The 27,705-nt window shown below is 39.7% G+C and overlaps 1 protein-coding gene across 1 annotated transcript in view; it reads right to left on the bottom strand.

The window, feature by feature from the left end:
- NELL2 (neural EGFL like 2) overlaps nt 1-26,721 on the bottom strand; it is a 303,898-nt gene extending 277,177 nt beyond the window's left edge. The window contains exons 1-3 of the mRNA XM_046642268.1: nt 26,656-26,721; nt 26,183-26,268; nt 25,612-25,740 (exon numbers count right to left, since the gene is read on the bottom strand). Coding sequence (XP_046498224.1) covers nt 25,612-25,740; nt 26,183-26,237 — 184 coding nt within the window. The 5' untranslated portion in view covers nt 26,238-26,268; nt 26,656-26,721. The remainder of the gene's footprint in view (nt 1-25,611; nt 25,741-26,182; nt 26,269-26,655) is intronic.
- Nucleotides 26,722-27,705: the final 984 nt, after the last annotated feature.

Below are 27,705 nucleotides of genomic sequence, written 5' to 3'. Positions count from 1 at the left end.
ACACTGCTAACACAACTTAGAGAAGTTTCCACGAGAGGACTATCATTCCCTCAGTTTGCTGTCAAGGCTATGATCATAGTGAAAAGTTTTCATAATGACTCCACTGAAAAAGACCAAAATAATTCTGCTCTTCTAGCCCATGATAACACCATTTGCCTGCCATCTGGGGACACAGCTTTGGATTATTTTCTGGCAACTGGGCTTGGCTCCACTGCTTAACCCAGGTTGTCTCAGTTCCTCCCACGACTAACAGCACACACTTACGAGACAGACGCCACAGGTCAGATTTCCATTCTGATTCTCCGTATTCAATGTTGTCTTATTGTCACTACCCATTCAACCTCATTCCAGGCCACTCTTCCACGTGTGCACTGCATTCCATCCACACGAAACCACTTGCATGCCTCCAAGGGCACCAAGCTCTTGAACTCCCCATATCTTTGCAAATGCAGTGTCTCTGCCTGGAACGTCCTTCCTTACCTCATTGTCCTGTCAAACAAGCACCTAAATACTTTGCAAGTTCCAGCTCAATCAAGGACCTTGCTCCAGGAGGTTGTCCTGAAGACCCCCTAGAGGTGGTAGAGGTAGTGATTTATTCCTCATAGTGCCAGCCCACTATGCTCTAGAGCTTTCCACATGAGGCTAACCATATAGCAGGATATTTATCTGATTTCACATCAACGTCCCTCACTACACTGTGAATTCCTTGAAAACAGTACTCAGGTCTTATCTATCCCAATTTAACCCACTTCCTGACATAATTTAAAACTCAATAAATGTGAATGGATTAGTAATAGCCCTCATTTATAAAGAACTTACTATATACCAAGGTTGCACATTTATCATCTCACTCAATAATCCCATGAGGAAATGACAGATGACAAAAATATATTTTTAGTCACCACTGAAGACAGCCTCCCAGAGATGAATGGCCAAATGAAGAAACGAATGACTGAATGAACAAATAAAATCTTTCAAATAAACTGGAATATTGGGGCTAGTGACCAGTCATCATCTATTGACTCTCTTTTCCATTTCCACCACTTCCACTCTAGTTCAAGGCTCTTGATATCCCACTTCTGGATGCTGCAATAGTCTCCTAGTCCCCCTGAATCCAATCTTTGCCTGTTCAAATCCATTCTACAAGATTGTTTGTTAAGCTGCATGTGCGTGGATGCATTGCTAAGAGTCTGTAGGTTACCTATAAGAATTGTAACATTTTGTGACTTGTTTTGATAATAATTTTTTAACACTCATATTAATACATTCTTGAACATCTGGAAAACCACCTTGTGGGGGACTGTGATGAAATCTCAGTGACTGTCTTGGCATTTTTGTTTCTAACTGCATTGACTTCAGCAGGACTATTGTAATTGTCACAGACAAATGCAAAAAGATATGTGTAAATAACACACACAAATGGTGGCTTTGGGCCAAGAGATGGCCAGCTTACATCACTGAATACTGTAAGAAGAAAAGTTTCACAGTATTCACAGCAAAATGCCAAGGGAATTGAGTCATCCCACAGTACACGAATTGGGCTTAAAAGAAACTGCATCCTATCGGTCACCATCATATTTATGTCGTAAACAACAATTTAGTTTTTCAGCAAAACATTATCTATCATATTAAGCTAATGCTGTTAATTTGTATTTACAGCTTTGTATTTAAATTGTAAATGTGCTTTGATTTAAACGTAAGTGTAAGTGTTATTAGCACAAGGAATTTATACTTTGTTTTTCATTTACATAAATTTAAGCAACAATATAATACAAATAATTTAGGTACATAATAGGACCCAGCAAGAATTTTTTCTCCTTTAGAACAGGTTTATGCAATACACATGGTTGACAAATACTGACTAAAACATCCCAGTCATTTCATATAGTGGCCTTTTTTTTAAGTAGTCATTGTCTCTCCACGACTAAAAAGTCAAAATCCACACTGGCCCAGAGTAGATTCAAGACACATGTCTATTGCTTTGATGTTAAAACGAACTTTCCTTAGCAAGGCTCTTTATTTTTCTTCCTAAATAGCATAATATATACTGCATCCTCTCTCAACAAACTCTAAGTAAGCAATGAAATAGAGAGGTTCCCTGACCAACAGAAATTTCAACCACATTTTTATAAATCTCTAGCTGAAAACACATTGTACCACGAGTAAGTCAAAGGTGCTACAGGAAATGTAGCTATTCATTCTCTCCTTTTTTTCAAGGCAGGAATAGGTCAAATATATGGAAAAGAGATATCATTTAAAATGCTGAAAATGTCTTTCTAAGACAGTTGTTTACGTGTCTGAATTTGAGGAGATTCCAAGCAGTTTTGCAAAACACTATAAGCAGGCAGACCCCTAAGCCTGATATTTTTTCTGGAAAATATTCTGAAAGTAGTGCTTTTTGCTGGCATATGACCTATGGGGGAAAACCGTAATAATTTTATTAAAATTCATCAGTTTAAAACAAATAGACCAGTGAACACTTGTCCACTGGGCAATGCCTCAGAAATCTATTAGCTGAAAGTACAATGGCTAGAAAAGAATAGAAATTGGCAGGCTTTGTGGTATGACACTTCAAATTACTGCAATCTCCCTGATTGTCAGAAGTAACTGAACTTCTTTAAGTGCACCCCGTGGTCTTTTTCACATTTCTTACTTCTATATCATGTACCTTGTCTCAACTTTCTATAGATCAAATCTTTAAATATTAGATATCTTCAAGAATCTAATTGACAGGTAATACTATTTACATTTTTCTTTTCAAAAGGATAGCACAGACTTCCTGTCCTAGCCATAATGGAGCAATGGCTATCAAACTTACCCTCTACCATATAAAACTATAAAGTTAGACAGAATACAGAAAGCAACTATTTTTAGTCATTGGACAACAGACACCACAGAGCTGTGATGCTTGAGAAAACTTGGCTTCTGCCTACGTGTGCTTTCCAAACTGAGGCACAGGGAAATCGATGGAGCTCCAAGAGAGAGCAGCAATCTTTGCTGCACAAAGACAGAAGAGAGATGTGCAGAGGATAAGCTCCAGGAATCTGCACAGGGTTCCCAAGAACCCTGTGAATTTCCAAAGTTTGGCCAATTACTAAGCTGTGCACACACTGCAAATGACTCTAACAGATTGGCTAGAACAGCTCCTGAGAAGTATGAGCTGAACAGAGATTCCAGAGGTCACATATAAGCATGAGATATGACCATCCAGAGCAGAGGGACCTCTCTGAACACCAAGAGTGTTCAAGCCCAGAAGCCATGCCTTAGGAGTGGAGCCCCTCTAGCTCTAGAGTAACAGCTACTCTAGAGCTGCCTTAAAAAATCCTGAAACGAAGCCTTAACAGAATAATGAGAAGCCTGCAGTAAAGTGACTGCCTATCAGAAAAAAACCTCAGCATTCTTTAGAGGAAGACAATAGAATAGAATGCAAAGGGCCCACAATAGCCAGAACAGTCCTGAAGAGGAACAGAGGGAGGAAGGAGGGAAAGGACAGCGGTAGGGAGAGAGGGAGGAAGTTGGAAGATCTCCACTACCTGATTTCAAGACTTACTACAAGTCCACAGTAATACAAGTCCACGGTAATCAGGACAGTGTGGTATAAGAATAGCCCAAAGAGTCTAGAAACAGGGGCATATTTATATGTTCAAGAGATTTTGACAAAAGCACCAAAGTAATTCAATGGGGAAAGGATAATGTTTTTAATAAATCATGCTGGAAAAATTGAATGTCCATATGGAAAAAAATCATCTTTGAATTCCATCTCATATCATAAAAACAAAAATAAATTCTAGATGCATTATAGAACTCAACATAAAAAGTAAAAACTATAAAACTTCTAGAAGACAGCACAGGAGAATACCTTTGAGAACTCGAGATAGGCAAAGATTTATCAGACAGAGCACAGAAAGCATCAGCTATAAAATAAAAAATAGATAAACTGGATTTCACCAAAATGAAAAACTTCCGTTCACCAAAAAACTTCATTAAGAAAATAAATAGCCAAGTGTACTGGGTTGCAGAGCGTCCCCCTAAGGTTCATGTCCACTGGAACTTCAGAATGTAACCTGATTTGGAATTAGTTAAAATAAGATTATACTAGATTAGGATGGGCCTAAACCCAATGACTGGTGTCCCTATAACAACACAGAGACACAGAAACACAGACACATAGACACAGAGGATAAGGCCATGTGAAGACAGATGCAGAAATCGGAATGACGAAGTTACAAGCCAAGGAACACCAAGGGTTGTCAGGAGTTATCAGAAGCTAGAAAGAGGAAAGAAAGGATTCTTCAGAGGGAGCCTTGCCAATACCTTGATTTCAGATTTCTGGCCTTCAGGACTGTGAGAGAATAAATTCCTGTTGTGTTAAGCCCCAAAGAGAGTTTATCATTGTGCACAAGGGATAGGAAAGGAATCTAACTTTTTTTAATTACAATTTTTAAAATTCTATTTGAATTTTAGACCAGCACCCATTCTATTATTTGAATTCTGCCAAGCCATAAACTGCCGGACAATTCCAATTTGTTCCTTACTGAATATCTTTGGACATAGCCTCTTAATCCCCTATATTTTCCATTCAAAAATGGAAATAATGAGAGTCCCAAAGTTCCAATAAAGTTTCCTAAATCTGGGTCGAGCCTCTTTTTCTATACAAACTAGGAAAATTTAAAGTCTTGGATACTTTATATCTTGAAAAAATTATGATTAAATAATACAGGCTTCAAGTTTCATTCTAAAAAGCCAGCTGTCGTATTAATTGTTACATATGTCAAACAAAAAACCCTCCCCATCACAAATCAGTGCATATATAAAAGGACAGAGACCATTAAGTGGGTATAGGCTTTCCTAATCAAATATTATGATTCCTGACAAAGTCTACCAGGTACAAGGAAGGGGACAAGAATGAGGGACAGTATGTAGAGCTGTGCTGTTCAACATGGTAAAAAGTAGCGTACGGTGTGGTGTACAACGTGGTGTGCAGTGGCTAGATCAGTACACTAGCCATGTGAGGCTATTTAAATTTGTCATTAAATTTAAATAAAATCTTAAAATTCGGTTCCTCAATCACATTAGCCACATTTCCACTGCTCAACAGCCACATGTGGCTAATGGCTACCATATTCAACATTTCCATCACATCATTCTGTTGGACAGCTCTGATTTAGAAAGGGAGTTGAGGGCAAGAGACAAGTCTAATGTAAAAGCTATATTTTAAATTCAATAGTTTTCTGAAGTGAAGGAAATGAGCCAACGCTAAGGATTAAGATTTGGAATTTTGTGAACCAGAGACTTTTCGTAAACACACACACACACACACACACACAGCCCAACGGCAAAAACTAAAGGTCAATCAGTTTTATTATTGTATCTGCTCTCCGGTCACAATAGAGTCACCCCAAAGAGCTTGTGGCAGCAAAATTCAATTTCCTCCATTTCCAGGGAAAGCCTTTGAGCCAAGACGTACTTTTTCTCTGACTGCCTTAGTTGGTTAGTCTCTACGTCAAGGATTTAATCCTGAAGGCTTTTAAAATTCAAGACTTTAGATTAGAAGATGACTTCAGCTCCATGCTAAGGCAGTGCTTATTCTGGGCTTATAAAAATCCTAATATAATAAAAGTGGACTTGCAACATTTACACCCTGAGCACGAATAACCATATGGACTAATGACTGGAGTGGATCCCTTGAAGTTACTGACTTGCCATGTATGTGGTTTAATGCCATTTAAGAGACAACTTATAGGCCAGATGTCTGTAAAAGTGCTTTCATAGAATCTGTGGTTCATTTTGCAAGTGTATATTTAGAGATTATTGACCCCCAAAGACCACAAAAGTTCCTTTGGAGCCATCATAGTTAATGATGCATTTATCTTAAGGAAAAATTCTAGCACTGCCAGGCAGTCTAGGGTGCCAACATCAACATGGACATTCTGTTTTTATGAAGATTCTTGATACCACAGATGGGAATGGCTTCTTTAGTGCCACCGGGATCTAATCATATCAGACCCCACTAAGAGAGTGCTCAGTTTATGGATCACTGGCAATATTGATCAGCACAGCTCCTCTGGAACCATTATCATTTGTCATGTCAATATTGCTCGTGCTGCAATCTATTGCATTCAAGTTGCCACGCTAGTAGAGTAATCCAGGTTCCAGGTGGAAAAAAAATCTAATTTTTCTTCCATGCTTTCCCCTTCCAGACAATATGCCAAAGCATTATGACATTTTATTGTAAGCAATGGAACCCATTTAAGATGATCGATGCAAAATAAATCCTAAAACATATTTTTTCTAGTTTTTCTCAGGCCAATAATTTTAAGTTGTCCAAATGATCTTTCAATTTCCATGTGACCTCTATATGTATGAAACATAAAAATGTTACTTGGGATTTTTCAGTTACACCACTTTCCAGAATTAAAAATAATCCATCTATCTACCACGGCATTCTGACAGTTCACAAACAATAATGTTCCAAAGCCAGTCTCAGCCACAGGTCTTTTGAAGGTGGCTTCTGAACACCTTGTGGAAGCCTAAGCGAGCTGATTAGCACCAGGTAAAGTTTTCCCCCTTACTCTACAATGCCTGATACTAGAACTCAGAATATTATATAACATTCTATGCTTCTGATCGCTCCAGGGCTGACAGGACAGGACAGAGAAAGGTCCACAGTAATGGGCTAGGGATTCAACTATACAGTCACCACCATCACCATTATTGCCACTGGCAGGGCAGTAACTCACCCCATGCCAAGCTCACTGGTACGGTCAGGATGCAAACAGGGTTAAGAATGGAATATGTGAATCTTCATCCTTATCAAGTAAGTGTACTGGATTATTATCTTATTTGTATGTGTATTTTACTTCTATTTACCCTATCTTCAAACTAAGGTGCATCTTCCTTCAGTACTGTAATCATATATCCTATTGCTTTGTATTGTTTAACTCCACTGAAACTAATATAGTAGATTTCAAACGGTGCACTTATTTCTAGTTCCTTATGTGTAAGAGGGATAATATTTTATAAATTATTAATGAGCCTTTCTGAATGCATTCACCTCAGCTAGCCTAAGCATCCTTCTGCCTGGGAGGAAGATTTTAGCTCAGTATAGAAGGAATGCAAAAAAAAAAAAAAAAAAAAAAAAATGCCTAAGTAATATTCAACTTCTGTAATTCAAAAATAGGATTTTGCAGAAAAACATAGCTTTGCAAGCCTACTACTATCTCCAGAGAGGATTTTATAAATTTCTCAAGTTCTTCCTTCTGTATACCAAAAGCCAAGCTTGTTGAATATAGCTCATAGAGTTCCCTAGTAGTGTGCTAAACATACCCCTTACACCATGACAGCAAGGGAGAAGAAGAGAGAAGTAAGAAGACTTTTTTAATTCAGAAAATTAGAATTAAAACACTCTCCTCACAAGACTGGAAAGGGTTGTGAAGAAAACAAAAAAAGGAGGAGCTAAAAGGAAAGATTTTCCTCTCTTGGGGCTTTGGCCTAGAGAGAGGGAGTTGCATTAAATAAGCGAGGGCATCAAAGAGGGCAGAGGAGGCCTCCCGTCCACGCTCCTTTGAACTTGGGAAGCTGACGGCTTTGGGGGCTGCAGTGCATCAACTCGGGGCATAGCTATATTGAAGTAACTCAGAAGCTTAGCAGGCTAAGGACGAGGGATGTCCTGAGATTTACATTCCCCAAGGTCTGGTTGGGGACCTTGCCACAGAGCGTAACAGAGAAGCAGTGAGGTGGCTTTACAGAGAGCAACGCAGAGGGGCCAGCCACCCACACTAGAGTCAAATGGGAGTTAGAGCCAGGCCTCAGGATGCTCTATAGCACAAGGAGGACCAAGATAAGACAGTCGACCAAGTGATGCCATTAAGTTCTGATTGGGCTAACAGAAAAGCCAGTGTACAAGTGACAGCAGCCAAAGATTTGAGCCACAGTTGACAGCAGAATAGTTAGCAACAAGTGGGCAGGGGACATCCCTCCAGAGAGCAGCTGAGAGATGGACAAAGACATTCACACACACACACACCGCAGATAGAAGAACCAGAAGTTATGCCTCCCAAAGATCTCAGGTCTTTCCTTTAGGTATGAGGTCGCCAAAGCCATCCCCCTCTCCTCATGAACCATCACCACTGTAGAAAAAAGCAGAAGGGGCAGACTATCTGAGAAACTGGGCTTTTTTTTTTTTTATCAATAGACTTCACTCTTCACACCTGAAAAGAGCTCATGCTTTAAGCAGTTGTCACTGGACAAAAATCATTTAATAAGAATTTATTTCAACAGTTCTTTTTTTTTTTTAAGATTGGAATCAGAGCTAACATCTGCTGCCAATCTTCCTTTCTTCTCCTTCTTCCGAAGCCCCCAGCACATAGTTACATATTCTAGTTGTAGGTCCTTCTAGTTCTGCTATGTGGGGCACTGCCTCAGCACGACTTGATGGGCGGTGCTAGGTCCGAGGTCACAGCCTCCCACTGGTCCATCCATCTCCAGACATGTAAATTTGAATTTGAATAGCTTTAAGTGAAGCCTCAATTTTCCATTGATCTCACTACTCCTTATAATCTCATACTTGGTTCAGCGAACTCATTTATGTTACTTGCCTGGCCCATGAAAATAATGATTTTGTGACAGGCTGCTTTAAAATTTTAAGATGATTAGGTCTATTTCTTTTTGCTGCATTTACATGTTGGGAAAAAGGAACTCACAAATTAAGACGTTTTTAAAATTAGATGGATGTAAGATTTCTTGGACAGGACACCAAATGCACAAGCCATAAAAGAAAAAGAATGATAAATTAAATATCCCTGTTAATCAAAGGACTCCATTAAGAAAATGAATAGACAAGCCATAAACTGGAAGAAAATATTCACAAAGCATATATCTGACATATGCTTGATCTATAATGTATGAAGAAATCCTATGAGAACCAACAATAAAAAGATGAAAAACTAGGGCTGGCCCGAAGGCATAGTGGTTAAGTTCAGCATGTTCTGCTTCGGTGGCCCAGGTTCTCAGATTCAGATCCCAGGCACAGACCTACACTACTCATCGGCCATGCTGTGGCAGCAACCCACACACAAAGTAGAGGAAGACTGGCACAGATGTTAGCTCGTGGCTAATCTTCCTCAGCTAAAAAAAAAAAAAGATGAACAACCCATTTTTAAATGGACAGAACAACTGAATAGATAATTCAAAAGAAGAAAATATATGGCGGTCAGTGAGTAGTATATCATGAGATATCAGGAAAAAGCAAATTAAATCCAAAATGAGATGTCCCTTCACACCCACAAAAATGGCTAAAATTAAAAAGACTGCAAAAAACAAATGGTGGGCAGAGCATTTCTGTATGGTTACAGAATGGTACGAAATACTACATCTACTTTGGGGAGCTGTTTGGCAGTTTCTTAAAAAGTTAAATATATATCTACCCAATAATTTCTCTGCTAGGTATTTACCCAGGAGGAAAAGAAAAAAGCCTATTTCCAAAGTGACTTGTACAAGAATATTTATGAAAGCCTTACTCACATAGCCAAAAACTAGAAACAACCTAGATGTTTATCAACAGGAAAATGGATGATCAAATTGTGGAATAGTTATACAATGGAATAATACCAAGCTATAAAAAGGAATGCACTACTGATTCACACAACATTGATAAATATCAAAAACATTATGTGAAGTGAAAGAAGCCAGACACAAAAGAATACATACTGCATGGTTCCATTTATATAAAATCCAAATATAGGCAAACTAAATTTATCACATGAGAAAGAGGAGTTGTGGGGGATAGGACAGACAACAGACTGCCAAGGGGCACAGGGAACTTTCTGGGGAATTCATAATGTTCTATATCTTGTTTTGGGTAGTGGTTACACAAGTGCATACAGTTATCAAAACTTATCAAACTATGCGCTTAAGATTTGTACATTCAACTGCACTTAATTATGTCTCAATGAAAATATATCTAAATGAAAAGCAAGTGGACATAGTTCCATAGAGAATAATGATAATTTTGAGAGAAAGAACTACTTAGTAGTCCTGAAAAAGATTTCTTTAATTATTACTTTTTCATGATTATAAAAGTAATGCAGACTTACAAATAATTCCAACAACATGAAAGTGAATTAAGTAGAAAGAGAAGTCTCTGTATAAGTGGAAATCTCTGTGTAAGTGGAAAAGTGTAAGAGATGGAGTGACAAGGATATCTATTCCAAGCACTTCTTGATAATTTTTTTTTAAATGGTATCAAGAGAGTCTTTTGAAAAATATTTTGATTTCTTATAAAACCAGAATATATTAACGGTTTTGTTAATAAATCGTTATTAAAGATTATTTGTTATAATTTAATTTCAAAGATTACATTTAATTAGAGAGTGAGGCTCCACTTATCAAAGAGCGTCTCAATACACAATAAGTCTTTTTTATAAAAAGTTAACATTGAAAATACCTACTAAAACAATTGAGTATGGCTCATTGAATAAAGTAAGTTTATGCAACTAAAGTTTCTCAGAGTCATTGCAAAATTTACCAACTTGAAATACAGGATAAACAGTAATAAAATGAATAAATAATTTGAAAATGATAGAGACTTGCAACAAAGCCCTGGCAACACCACTAAATGGAGCCTATTCCCACAGGGGCTCTATAAACCTTTGGCAACAATGACAATAACATAGATGTCACTGAAAGAAAACAGCCAAAAAGATCAGAAAGGACAAAGTGCAATTTAGGAGGAAAATGGTGAATCCAGATGAAGGAATTAGATGAAACAGCCAAATACGATGTGGCTCTTGGGGTTAGCAGGAGGATGTAGGAGTCTAATTATCCTAGCTATAGTATACTTAAAATATCTATATTGTGTGTACATATTTATATAACTATGAATGAACTTAAGCTAGAATGTTATTAACTTAAAAAGCAAATTCCGCAGTTATTTTACCCTCAGAACAAGTTTATTCGGGAATAGCCCAAAGAACTGAAATTCGAGTTCTGCATGCTATAGCAGATATAACCATAGGCAAATCCAGAGAACACAGGAGGGAAGCTTGCTTTATAGAGAAAAAGGGAGAGTAGGGAGGGACAGTTGTAAATGAAACTCCATTAGGGGAAAGTAACATTTCAGAGCAACAATGGCTTCTCATTGGCTGAGCTGCAGGGTTTCTCATTGGCTGGGCTGTTGCTGGGTGGGGAGAGAAATCTTCCTTCAGCAGCAAAGTAGTTGTACTTTGCAGAAATGCAAGGGTAATTGATGATGTATGGTAGGGCAGGAGAGCTCCCCCTACAGGCCTTCCCAACTCCAATTTAGTTGAAGTTTCTCTTGTTAGTTTCCACACTATCCATTTTGCATTAATCAAGTAATTCATCAACACTTCCTTCTTTGTACAAAGAATCAACAAAAGAACCCTCAACAGTTATTGTTTATAATAGAAATATCTGAATCCATCTGGTCATCACACTACTGTCCTGGAAACGGTAAACAATATCTGATTCGGTTAGTCTTCCAAACTCACTCACCCATCACCACCCACCATCAGAAATCAAGAGGACTAAAGAATTCACATTCATAAATAAATATTAATGGCAAACTTCAGGAAGAATTTGGTAAGGGATTTGGTAAAGTCATTTCTATGCATTTTCTTTCAGAATAATAGTAAAACATTAAATGGGCTAAAACTTCAGACAAGTCCAAATTTGGATTCTTTGCTTATAGAGTGCATGTCAATAACAAGATGTGCACATACAAAAAAACAGATAACCAACCACTCTTAGTACCTGGTAATACCAAACAGAATGATATAGATGAAGTCAAGTATTATCTTGTTTCAATCTTTTTTAGCATCCTGCTTATGACTTTGCTGTCATTTTCACTTTTTACCGGTAATTTGTTCATTTACAGCTATAGCTACAGATAGAATTAAACTATAGCTCCAAAGATGAGAGTGCTTTCAAAATCAAAATGCAAAAAAGCTTAACAGGCCTATCTGGAGGAGGGAATAGTGGCTGACTAACATTTATTATAAAACCCATTCCTCCTACAGAGGGATGATGCGCCATGTGCAAAATGGCCTATTTCAGTTTCAAATGTTGGCAGCAATCTGCGCCAGCGAGACCCAGCTCCAGAGCCAGCAGTACCCAGGTCTTTTCATGCATCACACACTGGCAGCTGAATCTGTTTTGCACCATCTTATGCCGTGTCTTGTTCTTCCTCAATACCTAGAATGCCACAGGACAGATTTAGCCCTTCAAAAAACATTCGATCTTCTGTTTGTAAGTACATTTCATCCTACTTTCTCTAATTAACAACAAGGTTCTCTGCAGCAAGAACTTAGAAAGAACATTTCATACTTCCCATTGTCCTCTCTCATATTTTTATAGATTTATTTTACAATGAGTTTTCTCCATTGAATCCACTAAAATATAAATGTGTTCACTGCCTAACGGACATCAATACCAGCAGAGCACTTGGTTTACTCTTTCTTTGAATGGACAGCCTTCTACCTGAAATTCTGTATCTCAATAACAATTTGAAAATTTCCTTCTGTGGAGTCATATCTCAACATACACTGTTAAAGAAAACTTTAATGTTTGATTTTCCTTATCTACTTCTTCTCTTACAATAGTGTGGAAAGAAAAGGCGTCCTTCACTGTCTCCCAGTAGTGCATACTTGTTGCATGGTTATATAATAACTTCAGAAAGTCCAAAATGAGCCAGTTCTGTATTTGCCCCTCGATTCTGTGTTTTCCCCATGAGAGAAAAGCTTTGTTACACACAGATGGCTTCCGTTTCAACACTCCCTCTAATTTCTTCATGAGGCAGCTAGGATACTGTTTACTTAAAATTCAGCTTTTTCTTGCCTGATGCCTGTGTAATTAGCATCAGTCCCGAAAGTTTTAGAAATAAGACTGAGCCTGCAAGTTTCACAGCCTAACTGGCCTTTTCCCAACTTTGCCCTCTGACTTTACTAATTTGCTGACCAAAACAGCAAGTAATCACCAAATAAATAGGTGGGTTCTCCTCACTCGACAGTTTCCTGCCTTGTCAATGATTCACAGAGTGAACACTCATGTTTTTCCATTTGTCTCTGAAACATTCTAATTTGGAAGTATGCTATCAAAGAATAATTTAAATTACACTATTTGCACTGGAAATGCAACCCAATTATTAAAAATTGGACTCACAGCAGCACAGGGAAGAAAATGTACTAGGAGATGCTTTGTGGTCAAGAGGCATCCAGGATAAGGATAATGAAATTTTTGTAGCAACTTTTAAAAAATTGACCTCCCCATCAGTGTCTTAGTGTCTTCCAGGTGAGTGGCAATAAATACACATCCAATCTGTGTTCTTCTCTTTCCTTTTGCAGGTCTCATTTCTTTCAAATTCCCACAATGCAGCTTCACATTCCAACTCAAGTTCTTATATCCAGTTCATTTCAACTTCAAATAGTTCTTAATTTTAACCCATAAAATAATAGTCTTGTAAAAAGTATGACTTAAAACAATGTCCTGTCACTTCAGTATCATCCTTTATCATAGAAATTAATGATAAACTTCAGAAAGATTTGTTAAGGGATATGGTAAAGGCAACCCAAATTTGAGTTACAAATACTAAAAGTCCAATTAAAATGAGTTCCAATTTCTGAATTTTGAATTTTAAGTTAAAAGAATTTGGAAAAGCCATTTCTGTGAGTTTTCTTTCAGAATAATAATGAAATAGTAAGTGTACTAAAACCCCAGACAAGCCCAAGTTTGTATTCTTTGGACTCAAATTTGGATTCAACAATCCCTTCTTTGAAACATTTTAGAGCATTTCTCCCCTTTATTTGGAGTATGATGTTTCTTCTTCTACAGGGAAAAATTCCTCCATTTTTTCATTTGAAAGGCAAAAATATAAAGCCTAGAGTCACAGTGCTTTTCTAAGATGCTTGCATTAAATTATCTATTAAGTATTCTATGTAAATTCACTCTGAACATCAGGGGATAGAAAGTATTAACAAAAGCAATAACACTAATACTTACATTTCAACAGAACTTTTGAAAATCAGTCTCAGAAGGAAGAACAAACATACGACTGATAGTATCATAAAATAAGTTGCCTCTCTGGAGTACTCATACACTTTAAATAAATCTATATTTATAGTATAATTAGCAATTTGAGGAAATATAGTAAGACTACACCAAAGCATATCAGTGAGCAACACGTCCTCCCCCAAACAAAGTTGACAGGCTCTCAGGAAACATCCAGGTTCAACATCCAGTTACCAGGAGCCCGGTATCTCATTGGTAGCACAGAGCAACCATGTATATGCCTTTTTTGTTTTCCTTTTAACAAACCATCAGTCTCCAGGAAGAACTCTGCCCAGCTACAAGTTTATGTCAACACACAGAGTCCATAGAGAGGATGTTCAGCCACCAATTACTGCTGGAAATTTAAATAAGTTCTAAAAATATAGGTTATGTTCCACTCTGAAATACTTAATCTATCTGGCACTTTTTCTGGGACACTTAATGGTGCATCAGTACAATGTGTTATACTGTAAGAACACAGAATTAGACACAGTGCTTGCCTTGGGGATCCTCCACTTAAACAGACAAGTAAAACAGATTAAACACTAAAACACCAGTGTATGGAAGAAATAAAGTGGATCGCTACCATTAAGAATGAATAGTTATAAAACAGATACACAATGCATGGCACAGTAGTAAATGACAGGATATCTCTCAATAGCAAACTTCAGAGTACTAGAATAATCCAAGATCTTTTCAAAAGAGAACCCTATTTTTAAAATAGTGTTAAGGGTTGTCAGATAGATGAAAAAGGTGCTGGACATCAGACGTTAGAATTTAAAAAATTAATTAAAAGAGAAAAGAGAGTACTTACTTCCAGTTGCAACTAAAGTGACCTTGGAAATCATTTAGTCTAATCCCCATCCCCACCCCATTGAAACATTTTCCCCGAAATACAGTTGTTTAATCTCTATTTGAATATTATTAGAAGCATGTTTACTGGATGGATGGATGGATGGATGGATGGATGGATGGATGGAGGATGGATGGACGGACAGACACAAGGATGGATATTCCTTAAATTAAGCCACTTAACTTTTGGAAACCTTATCTATTGAAAATGTTTTTATGTTACAATGACTCAAAATTTGCCTCTTCCCAACTTTCTTTACAGATCCTAGTTTTGCCCTGTATAACAGTGCTGTCCAGGAAATATATGAGAGCCACAAAAGTGAGTCACATAAGTAATTTTGTTTCTATTAGCCACATTAAAAAAGTAAAAGAAATGTGGCTTTGATTTTGATAACATATATATTTGAGCAAATATATCCAAAATATTATTTCAACATATAACCAACATAAAAATCTTCAGATTTTACATTCTTTTTTGATACTGTCTTCAGAACTCTGTATATATTTTTATAATGACATCGCACCTCAATTTGCACGAGGCTCATTTCAAGCACTCAATAGCCACACCTGGCCAGTAGCTGCTATATCGGACACTCAGCCCTAGACGATGGTTCACAAACTTGGCTGAGTATCAGAACCACAGGAAATTTTTTCAAAATATAGATTACTAGGATTCAGCCCCAGACACTTGGATTTAGTTAGTTTTGGAGGGCCGGGGAGTCTTTTTAGCAGGGCAGTCAAGAAACCAGCGATTGTGAGGCTGGCATTTGAGAATCACTTCTCTAAAACAACACAAGGTAAATCTAAGTCCTCCTATACACGACTGTCCTTTCAACATCTAAAACACATGGTCACATCTCCACTGTCTTTTATTTTCCAGGCTAAAAATTCCAAGTTCTTTCAACCATTCCTCATCTGACATGGTTTCCAAGCCTTTCAACTCCCTGGTCGCCGTCCTCTGGATGCACTCCAGTTTGTTTGATTTATTTGCAATAGTGGAGAAGTACCACAGCATAGATAATCCAAATTAATCCTTATTTGCCTTTGAAATGTTTCTCAGTACTTTCATACGAATATAAGTGTCTCTGCTAACTGCTGAATTCACAATACTTCAAACTACACTTCTACATTCTCGTTGTCAAGAAGCGTTCAGGATGTCCAGGTCCTTCAACACGTGGCGACTTCCTCTGCGGCACACTTCATCCTGGGATGGAGAAGAGCCCTCAGAAGAATTCAGCACTAAGTTCAGCAAAACTACCTTTTTTCCATGCCTCTCAACCCTCTTATCTTTTCTTACGACTAGAGAAGTAGATAGTTGTTTTGATTTAGAGAAGTGCTCTTCTGCCTTCTTTAAAGTTACACAAATATAAACATCATAATGTCACCAAAAGAAATCAGATTTGCCATGAAGACGGACTCAATTCAATGCCACAAATATTTACTCACCAGTGGTTTACTGAGCACATTATGTGTGCCACCGTGACAGGCCAGGAGGCTACAAGAAGGAACTAGGCAGAGTCCCAAGCCTCAATGACATCACAGTTTAGTCAGCAAGACCAGGATATTTGCGTAACAAATATTTATGGAGTTCTTACTATAGGCTAGACGCTTGAGTTTGAGATCAGTGAATAAAACATTCAAAAATTCCTGCCCCTGTGGTGCTTACTTTCCAGCAGGGGAGACAGATAATAAACAATTCAAAAGATAAACAAGTGAACTGTATAGCATGTTATGTGATAAATGTGATAGAAACTAATAGATCAGAATAAGGGCCACCAAGAATACTTGTGGGGTGGAAGACAAGTTGAAATTTTACTCAGTGGTCAGAGTAGGCCTCATTAAAAAATTGATATTTGAGAAAACATGTGAAGGAAGTAAGGGAGAAAACATGCAGATACTGGGGGGAGGAGCTTTTGAGGCAGAGCAAACAGCCAGTGCAAAGGCCCTGAGGCAGGAGAGTACCTGGCCTGTTTGAGGAACCAGACCAGCGGAGTTAAAGCAAAGTGAGCAAGGGAGGGAGGAGAAGATTAGGCCAGAAAAGTAATGGGGTAGGGGTGGGAGAGCTCATGTAGGTCCTTGTAAGGCCTAATAAGAACTTTATCTTTTCTTTTGAATGAAATAGGGAACCATTGAATGTTTGGGGCAAAGCAGGAACATGATATGTATTACGTTTTAAAAGGATCACCCTGGCAATTACGTAGAGCATACTTGTTGTATCATACTGTGCTGCGAATACACTCTTGCAGGGGAGCAAGGAAGACCACTTAGGAGGCTATGAGATAATCCAGGTGAAAAATGGTGGTGGCTTGGACCCCATGGGGGGGTGGCAGTAAGGAAAAGAAAAGTGGCCAGATTCTTAATTCAAAAAACTAACTCCAATACAGTGAGGTGATTGTTTTAACAGAGGATGCTAAGACAGCACAGAGGGAGCAACAATAATTCCACCAAAGGAAGGACCATAGCCAAAGGGACAGCTTGGCTGAGTCCTGAATGATATGTAAAAGGTCAGCAGGAAAAAGAACCAGGAAGAACAACCCAGAGAAGGGAACTGACGCAGAGTTGCTAATGGCCAGGAGAAATTTATGGCACGATCTTTCCCCTAGATCGGAACTTACAGTCTCAATAGGGAGACAAGACAGTAAATCACTTAAAGAACAGAGTCACAGGTGCTACTGGAATCAAAATTGGCAGAGGGACATCAGACTACAGAAATAAACAATAATGCCAGCAAGATATTCAAGAGAACAAGCCAAACAAGCAGCGGGAAATGCAAGGAAAGTGACTCCAATTCACTAAGGGTCCGCAGGACCATCCCAAGAGTTCTATCAACATTCCACCAGCCCTTAAACCATCACTCAAGGTTCCCTGAAACTTTATCCTCCCTCCGCCAGCTCCCATCAAAAGACCTAACTGGTACCTTGCCAAGGAATTCAAGATTACCCAGACAGAGCCAAGGAAAACTATTGTGGTGTTTGTTTCTCAGGACATCTAACAGTTCTCCCCGCAACATATAACTCAAAACCTACGCTAAACTTTTAATATGTTTGAAAAGTAACGTGTTGGGGTGACTACAGAGGAGCACTGTGAATCTTTTATCAGTTTTCTCTATGCTCCTCCCACTTCTGGAACAGTGGGACAAGGGCAGGTTACACTCCTTCCTCTCTGAATTGGGCATTCATTCTCATCCATCTCTACCCAAATCCGCATCTCCTCTTCTCCCCAATAAAATGGAAACAGAAAAACCAGAACAGAAGATGCCTCAGGGCTAGTTTCTCCCCCACTGCCCTCCCCTCATCACGTGAAAAGTCACCTTACCTTAGCTCCTCCACAAAACCCAGCATTTCTACCTGGGAACCCCTAAAAATATTTAAAGGAGCGTGACCTGCTGCTAAGCTAATTCCAGAACAGAAATAATATTTAGCATGTCTTGAATGTTTAATAAATGTTAGGCAGTTCTATTCATTTAATCTACACATCAACCCTAAGAAATAGTACTGTTATTATCTCAACTAAAGCAGAGAAAAGTTAGGTAACAAGAACAAGTTCACACAGCTAGTCAACAAAGGGGCCAAGATTTGAGCCTAAGATGTCTTGCTCTGGAGTCTATGCTCCTAACTGCTACTATATTAATATGAACTTAGAATTACCTCCCTCATTTCTTCTCTTTGTCTAGACCAGGAGAGTGTGACCTTTCAGAGCAGCGGTTTGTTGTCCTCATTCTAAATCTTCCTTTTGTAGGGAGAGACACATAGGTTGCCTAGGTTCCCAGCCTTTCCCCAGACGAAGACTGCCAGCAGGGTGCCATCAAGAACAACTCAGAGAATACTTGTCCAAGCGCCCAGTTCCTGGCAGCTGGCCAAATGGGAAAGGGACCCACACTCCGTTTTTCTTCCCATCAGCTCTCTCTCTAATTCTTTTTAATTACAGTGGACAATACCCGAGTTTCAATGAATACGAATTTATACAGTGAAGCGAAAGTCACTATAACAAAAAGAGCCACTAAAAACTGTTTGCTTATAAAACAAGTTTCCCCGTAAGATTGGCATCCATCTGTTCAATGTTAATTCTAAACTGAAACCCAGCAAAAGATGAAAATTTTCATGAAGTCAGCAAAAACGATGTAAGGGAAGTGGTCAAATGACACACAAAGGCATGAATTTATGATGATCTGACACAGGTAGATAAATTTTAAAAATAAAAATTTGACCAACATGATAATAGATACCTCAAAACAGAATGATTTCACATTAAAGGGTTAACAAAGAGTCCTCAGATATTGTTGCAAAGACAAACAAAAAACCCAACACTTAGTTTTACTCTATAATTAGCTCATAGTTAAATGATTACCAACATTTTTGTCATATATAGACTAAGACATATAATTTTCATAGTTTCCAGCTTCATTCTTTAAGATAAAGTTCCAAATTTTCTTTTTCACTATTTACAATGAAGTTTTGGTCCCTGTTTCACTTCCTGTGACAATTTACATAGACATCTTCCTTCCTCCGCTACACTGGGTGTCCCATCCTTATACAGCCATGCATCACATAACAGGGACAAGTTCTGATAAATGCGTCATTAGGCAATTTCATCATCATGTGAACATCACAGAGTGCACTTACACAAACCTAGATTGTATAGCCTACTACAAACCTAGGCTACATGGTATTAATCTTACGGGACCACCGTCCTATATGCAATCCATTTTTGACCAAAACGTCGTTCTGCAGCACATGACTACATAGAAGCAGTGCAATAAATCTTTGCTAAATTGAATTGAAGTAAAATCAACAGGAGACATATCACACCAGAAGGCCTTAACGTCTAATACCTAAGTTATCAGTTAGCAGGTACTGGATTATAGACATATATCAAGAATGGGAAAGAGGATAGGTGTCTTCAAGAACAGTATATGGGACCAGAATGAGGACAATGAGCGAGTGAAAGATGGAATAAAGTCAAAGAAAGGCACAGGCCCTCACTTCAGCTGTTACCCTGGGTGCCCCTCAGCCATGACTTTCAAAGTCATCCATCGCTGGAGCCTGTCAACACAGCTCCAGCTCCTCCCAAATCAAACCCAGCTGGCATCCCACAAAGAGTCCTGGCACCTTCAATAGGAGACTTCTAGTTACGTTTGCCCCCATCCATAATTTTAACTACCACACTCACTGGGTGCCAAACACCAAGCTAAGTACTATCCATTCTACTTCCAAAATTTCATGCTTTCTAATTTTTCCCCCGCTACCTCTGGACTAACCTCTTGGAGGAGGAAGGGTATATTTTTGAAAAAGGAACACAATCAAAAAGCCCAAGACTTGATGTTACCATTTGTTCTCAGAATTAGCTCATAGTTAAATGATGGGGAGGATCCCTTGAAGACTCAGCATTTAGTATGAAGACGCTGACTCTACATGTAAGAAACTATTTCAAGCCCCAAATGACTAAGATAACTTTAACTGACAAGTCAAGATTCCAACCAACCCACAAACACTCTCTCATGTGTAGTTAAAGGCAGGCTCAAAAAAAAGTTTAATTCAGTTACAAAACAAACAAATACTAATATTTAACATATATATTAGTTTCCTAACGCTGCTATAACAAATTACCACAAACTTAATGGCTAAATCAATGCAAATTTATTATCTCATAGTTCTGGAGGTCAGAAGTCCAAAATGAGGGCCAGCCCAGTGGCATAGTGGTTAAGTTCACACACTCCACTTTGGTGGCCCAGGGTTCACGAGTTTGGATCCCAGGCCTGGACCTACACACCGCTCAACAAGCCATGCTGTAATGACATCCCACATTCAAAATAGAGGAAGACTGGCACAGATGTTAGCTCAACCACAATCTTCTTCACCAAAAAAAAAAAAGAAGAAGAAGTCTAAAGTTAATCTCACTGGACTAAAATCAAGGTGTCATCAGGGCTGTGTTCCTCCTGAAGGTTCTAAAGGAAAATCCATTTTCTTGCCTTTTTCGGCTTCTAGAGACTGCCCATATTCCCTGGCTTGTGGCCCACTTGTATCTTCAAAGCCAGCAATGGCAGGTCTAGCCATTCTCTTACTGCATTACTCTGACACTCACTCTTCTACCTTCCTCCTTCAGATTTAAAAGACCTTATGATTACATGGGGCCTAGCCAGATAATCCATGATAGTTTCCTTATCTTAAGGTCAGCTAGCTGATTAGTAACCTTAATTCCAACTGCAACCTTAATTCCCACTTGACATGTAACATAAGTTATTCCCAGGTTCCCAGGATTAGGACAAGAACATCTCTGATGGACCATTATTCTGCCTACCACAATATATCTTTGTCTAATGACAAATTTTCAATTATTCTATATTTATATGGCCTACCACATAACCTGGTGGTTCATTGGCTTCATTTCCTATCACAATCCTTATGCCTCCACTGCTCTGGATTTCTCCCATCGTCTCAATGCACCTTGCCTGCCCCAGGCTCAGGATCTTTGCTCAGGCTGTTGCCTGTGTCTTGTTACCCTTCCCCTCTGAAGCCGTGCAGCCCGTCTCCTCCAGACTACCCTTATTTATTCTTCAGCTATTAGCTTAAACAACTCTTCCTCAAAGCCACTTTCCCTGATCCTATGACTCCCTCAACTAGAATACAGATTCCTGTTACACCCTTAGTTTTTCTTCACACCATTTATCTTAATGGTGATCAAATAATTATCTCTGTAATTGTTTGTTTAATGACTATTTTTAAGGCACTATGAAGGTAAAGTTCTAATTTATTCATTTGTTATATGCCTAACACCTGGCAGAACAGTAATTACACAACAAAAATTTATCTGAAGGAATGAACATGTCTCCTTTAATCCTCAGAACAACAATTAATTTTATAATTGAGGGCACTGAAGCTCAGAGAAATTAAGTGACTTCACCACAGTAACACAACTCAGGGAATTCCACTTGGGTCTATCCGGGTTCTAAGCCCAACTCTTAGTCACTGTGTTATTCTATACTCGTGGGTCACTAATGACCATTGTCCCTAAGTCCAAGGATGCTCACTGACCATCATACTGAAAACAAGTACTCAGTGCCACCTCACTTTCCCTAACGCAGTCACCTTTGCCTAAAGTCAATGGCCCACCACCAAATGGCCAAGTTCACTCCTGTTTTCAAATACTGGCATAAGAGTAGAATTGGGAACATTTTTTTTCCTTTAAAACCTTAAAGTTGTTTAAAAATAATTACTGAACTTATTTTCAAATTACCAACTCAGAAAAAAAATGCTTTGATTTTATCTACTTCTCTTGTGGGGATTAATGACATTATAAAATCTATGAACACTTCAGAAGAAATTTTATTAAACCAACAGATGAAATTATCTACTTTGGGAACCTGGCCTGACAAATTGTTAAAACCAAAGATCTAAAAGTGATGCTAACGTTGCTCGAAAGTCCTGGAACTGTGCTTCTCTACACTCTCATTCTTGGTCTCTCATGTAGAGAGAGGAAAGAACATTATTATGTCATTATCTTGACAAATATTTCCTAGATTCTAAACAAGGTAAGTAGAATTCTATTTCTAATTGCACTAGTCCTTCAGATTTCAGATCTCTTTACCACTTTTCACAGGTCTTTTTATCGTCAGCATTCAATTCTGTGTTCTTTAAAGATGTAAGTGTATTTTTGTGGCTATGAGTCAGACTGTACCTAGAAATACTTAGAAAATCTTGATATAGATTCCAAACTGTTGCCTGGACACTTTTTTCTTTTGAAAATTATTATAATTGGCACAGATCAAAAGCCACATTTATTAAGGGATGATCTAATATAGCACTTTTTTACCTCAATTTCCAAAGCAGCTATAAATAAAATTTCAACAATAAAACAATTTTAGTGATGCTATGGTTGCCGTTATGATAAAAATCAGTATGACTTTGAAATATATTTCGATTTTTTTATTCTGCGTATATAGTAAAATATTATAATTATTAATAGTAGATCAATATTGCACAATTTACAAAAATCATTCATAGTTTCAAAAAGCACAAATTGCAAGCATCTTAAAAACCACTAAAGAGAATAATGAAGTAGGCAAAAGGAGAAGCAATATTAAAGGAGCAAAAACCAGTGGGAAACTATGTGTTGAGATTTCTTTATCTTAAGGCTAAGAGACAAAAGAAGATGGTTATATGACTGCAGGAGAAATATAATGGTTCAAAATCTCTTCCATCTATTTAGAACATATCTGATAGTACAAAATAACTTATCTGATAGGTTTCTATGAAATCTGAGAACATTTCACAGGTTTGGTAATTTGTTACCATCCCCGCTAGGACATTTTACACACCACTCAAAAATATCAGCAGCACCTTCAATTCACTATAAATTGAATTCATAAAATCTTCAGAGTCTGAAAGCTTTTGTCTCTCTAAAACCCACTGAATCCAGTGAGGCACTGGGAGGGAGTCAAAACTGACTTCTTAACAATAGTTTCCACATTCTAACAGCAAAGAAAAGACCTTTCCAAAGTAATGCGGAACTATCATGCAGGCCCAAAGGTCCACCTATTGTCAATTTCAGCATCTAAATCTTAGGATAAAAGAAATCAATACATCAGTAATAGATGCCTCCTGAGAACACAGCAGGCAGTAAATCTTTTGCTGATTAACTAGCTATATGAAATAAGGTTCATAATTTGGCAGGAAATGAAATTTTACATCTTCAAATCTCATAAACTATATCGGTTGGGCATTTACTCTGTCTAAATGTGGGTGCTTGGTACCAACCAGGAAACAAAAACAACCAATTCGTCAACGTGCACTGATATCTAGTTACAATGGACAATTCAGAGAAAACATATTTCATGTGCCTCATGTATTGGTAACACGATGCCTACCTTGAAGAACTGGCAATTTAAATAAAAATGAACACTAAACATTCCTTTAAAAAATTAACCAGGAAAAGATATTGATCCCTTGAGACTACTTCCTAGAAATTGTCTAAGGGGTTAGCGTCAGAACATAAAATGCACAGTCCTGAAGGTTTCTATTTGTGATGCTCAGACACTCTTTAGAAGAACTAATATAATTTAAAAGACCTTTGAAAATTTTAAGTGTACTTCGACATCATTTGTTTAGTAGGAGCTTCAGCTTCCAGAAAGCTTTCCGGTTATTCAAATTAGCAGTCTTGAAATAACTTTGTTTCCAGTTCACAGGGATTGAAAATCAAAGATTAAAAAAAAAGAAAGAAAAAGAAAAAAACAAAAGCCTAACCCTAATGACACTTCTATTCCACTCTGTGATTCTTCTGACCGTCCAGTCTTATTTCCTTCATTAGATCTGGTCATTGTTTTTAAAGGATTCAATACCCTAGCCCCACCCCCACCCCACCCAGCAAAAAAGACCTTTAACTACATAAAATATTATTATAAATATTTTTCACAGTAAAAGCATTTAGTGGGTTCCCCATAACTAGAAAATTACATTTTAGTTTCTCATAACAGTAAACTTATTTTAAATAAATGCAACACATGTCAATTTCCTCCTTTTCCCACTGTAAGCTTTCGTGTTACTGTCCATGGTGACACATACTGGCTATATCAGGCAACAACACCATTACAGAAACACTCAAGTTTTATTTTATGCCTATTTCTTGGTGGCAGATTTGCTGAAGTGGCTCTATTTGGCATATCCAACTCTTTAGTAATTATGAGTTGCACTTCTTTTGAAGCCATGGCACAAAAATCACACAAGAAAAATCTGAATGGGATGGGGAGGAGACACTTTAGTCAGTCCAGCAGATATGTTAAACCAAACTCCATTTCTCTTTTGCCTTCATCTATAGTTCACCATATGTGAAATTAGTCTTTCTGTATGTGTTCAGCTACCTTTTAGAAGCTCATATCACAGCATCTTCCACAAACCAAGCCTTCTCCAAAAGCTTTAGGAAATCAAAGCTGAAGGCTTGATGCACTGGAATTTGCTTGACTACACAACATATTTAAGTATAATTTAAAATGTAGACATTTGTGCATAACCAACGTCCACTGACTTCAAAAAAGTTTTAAAATCTTAAGAATACAATTAATGGCAATACAAGGTATACTTTTGAATTAACATTTATTTGAAATATTTTCAAAATAATTTTAAGAGAATATTATTTCTTTTCTCTTGTCATTGATGAAGAAGAAAGAATCATGATCTTTCCATGAGGAATCTTGTCTCAAATATATTGTGTTGTGATATACCGTAGAGAAAACTGCTGAGAGCTATTAATTTTTCCAGAAAGCTACCTACATAAAGAAATTCCTCCTAACTGGGCACCACTGTACTAGAAACTTTCAGAGAGCAGTGTTTTAACTAAGATTAAGCTATCCTATTTCCTACCTAAATCAATTTCACCCAAATGAGGCGTTTGTGTTATAATTCATTGTTCCCCAGACTCTAAAATCAACCATCTGCCATCGGAGTTTCTGTTCAGTAATTAAGGGACTATCCATTAGAACTGGCAAGAGCACAAAGTAAGAAGGAGGAGGGGACGAGCGGGGAGAAAAACCAAGCCGCTTAAAAAAGAGATGGAAGGTCTGGGTGTCTCACGCTGACCCCTCCACCAGTATCAGCTCGGAAACTGTCATCCATGAGGCAATACAGAAGTTAGGAGGAGTGGCGAGGCCAACTCCTTCGGGATTATCCGGACTGAAACCGCACTGGGGTCTCAGCACGCTCTTCATACCTTGAAAGAGAAAGGCTTTCGTCCCATTATGCAGCCCGGGGACCTGGCGCACTCCGGTCGTGGACTCCCCAAGTTCTAACTCTGTTAAGACGTCAATCTGTAGGGAGGGGTCCACACCAAGCCCCCAAACTGGTGGGAGTTGGGGAGAGGGTAGGAAAGAAAGAAAAAGCTCCATCAAAATACAAGCCTCTTCCTCCCGGGCAGCAAAGAACCGCATCTTGGAGACAATATTGCCAAGTGACTACAGCGGCGACTCCCTCCGCCGCCGCCAAGAGCCTTACCTGAGATCAGCAGCCAAGCTTTAAATAGCGGAGCACCCAGTCCCATTTCCGTGCCCTACTTTAAACCCCTTTCGCTGCAAAGTTCCCCCTAGGCCCTGAGACCTTGGACTAGAAGTGTGACCCGCCCTGCCGTCTCGAGACTAGGCAAGCACAGACAAAATCCAAATCCAAACCCTTCCCCTACTCCAAGCTTCCCACTCCAGACCTACTTCGGGCGTCCCCAGCCAGCTCAGGCTGCCCCGAGGTGGGGGCCATCCCTTCCTCCCCGCCCCAGCTCTGCGGCCACTCACCTGCTCCGAGACCGAAGATCAAACAGAATGTTCTCAGTAAGACCCGAGCCTCCATGGTGTGGATCTGCTCAGTCCATCGTCTCCCTCTTTAAAAATAAAAATCGAAGACGTTCTTGGAATCAAGCGGGAAAAAAGCGTTTGTCTCTCTTGCCGCCGCCTCGGATTTACTGATTAGTAGGATTAGTAGGATTTGGTTGCCTAAGAAAAAAAAGGGAGGACCCCCCAGGCACGTGAAGAACTTAGACCCTCCAATGCGCACATCATTCCCACACGCAGATCCGAGGCGGCGGCGCCGGCTGGGCGGGGGCCCGGAGGGAGGGGTCGGGCTCGGGCTCGCCCGGGGCTGCTCCGAGGGGAATTTGCTCCGGAGGCGAAGAAAAGCAGCGGAAGGCACGCACACCCAGAGGCAGGGAGGCGGCCCCAAGAAAGCCGGGGCTGGGGCGGCACCCGCCCGGTTTCCCCGCCGCCCGAACCTGTTGTCAACGCAGAGACAATGGAGAGAGCCGGAGACGCGCGGAGGAGAGACTGCTCCTCCGGAGAGGGAGGGGCGGGCCCGCGGAGGCGGGGAGGGGAGGAGAAGGGAGGGACCGCCGAGGGCGAGGCCGGCGCTCCGCGTCTCTCTCCGCGGGCTCCTCGGTCTCCAAGCCCCGTCTAGCGAACCCTGGAGCAGCTGCAGCCTCCGCCCTCCTCCCTCCCTCCCTCGCTGACCCAGGCAACGCCAACCGCCTTTCGGGATCGAAAGATCTAAATTCAAGGTGCTAAGTTGATGCGCGGTCTTTGCTCTCACCCCTCGATTTCGGGCGCGTGTCTTGAAAGACGGACGGAGAGAGAAAGGACTACCCAGACGGAGACAGCGAGGCTAGGGGGAGATGCGCTCGCCCACCCTTTAGGCAAAGGAGGGAAGCCCGCGTACGGTCGTGCACTGGGCTCCGGAGCAGCCCCGGAGACTGGAGAGGGGACTCCCTCTCGGACACATGCGGAGGAAGGCTGCCAAAGCAAGCTAAACTCCCGAGGTGGGGCTGGGCAAAACAGAGAGAGCCTGGTGGAGAGCCTGGGAAGCCCCGGGAGCCCTAGGAGAGAGGTTCCCTGCCCGGGGTGGGGCACTGGCGAGCTTCTCTGGCTCCGAGAGAGCAGGGGACAACTTAGCCAAGAACTGCTGGACAGCTCCGGGACCTCGCGCGCCCCCTGCCAAACACAACGCCCAGAACCGGGCTCTGGTTCTCCAGGACGAGCACACAGCAGGAGGCAAGGGCAGCAGAGCCAGCATGCCTGCCCACGCCGAAGCGAAGAGATAGACAGACAGACAGACTGACAGACAGACAGACAGATAGACAGATAGACGGAGAGAAGAAGCGAGAAAAATAAGCAGAAGAAGACGGAGCCTGGGCAAGAGAGAAGAGTGAAAGGAGCCACCTCATTGTTGACCATACTTAGGCAGGCTCTACCCACCCTTCACCATACATGCCAGGTCCATAACAGTGAGGTCATTTGAGATCTAATTCTCAGCAGGCAAAAGTATATTC

The sequence above is a fragment of the Equus quagga genome, chromosome 1 (genome assembly GCF_021613505.1).
Source record: "Equus quagga isolate Etosha38 chromosome 1, UCLA_HA_Equagga_1.0, whole genome shotgun sequence".
NCBI classification, from domain to species: Eukaryota; Metazoa; Chordata; class Mammalia; order Perissodactyla; family Equidae; genus Equus; species Equus quagga.
Note: the sequence above shows the minus strand (reverse complement) of the source record. Positions and strands in the feature narration are given on the sequence as shown.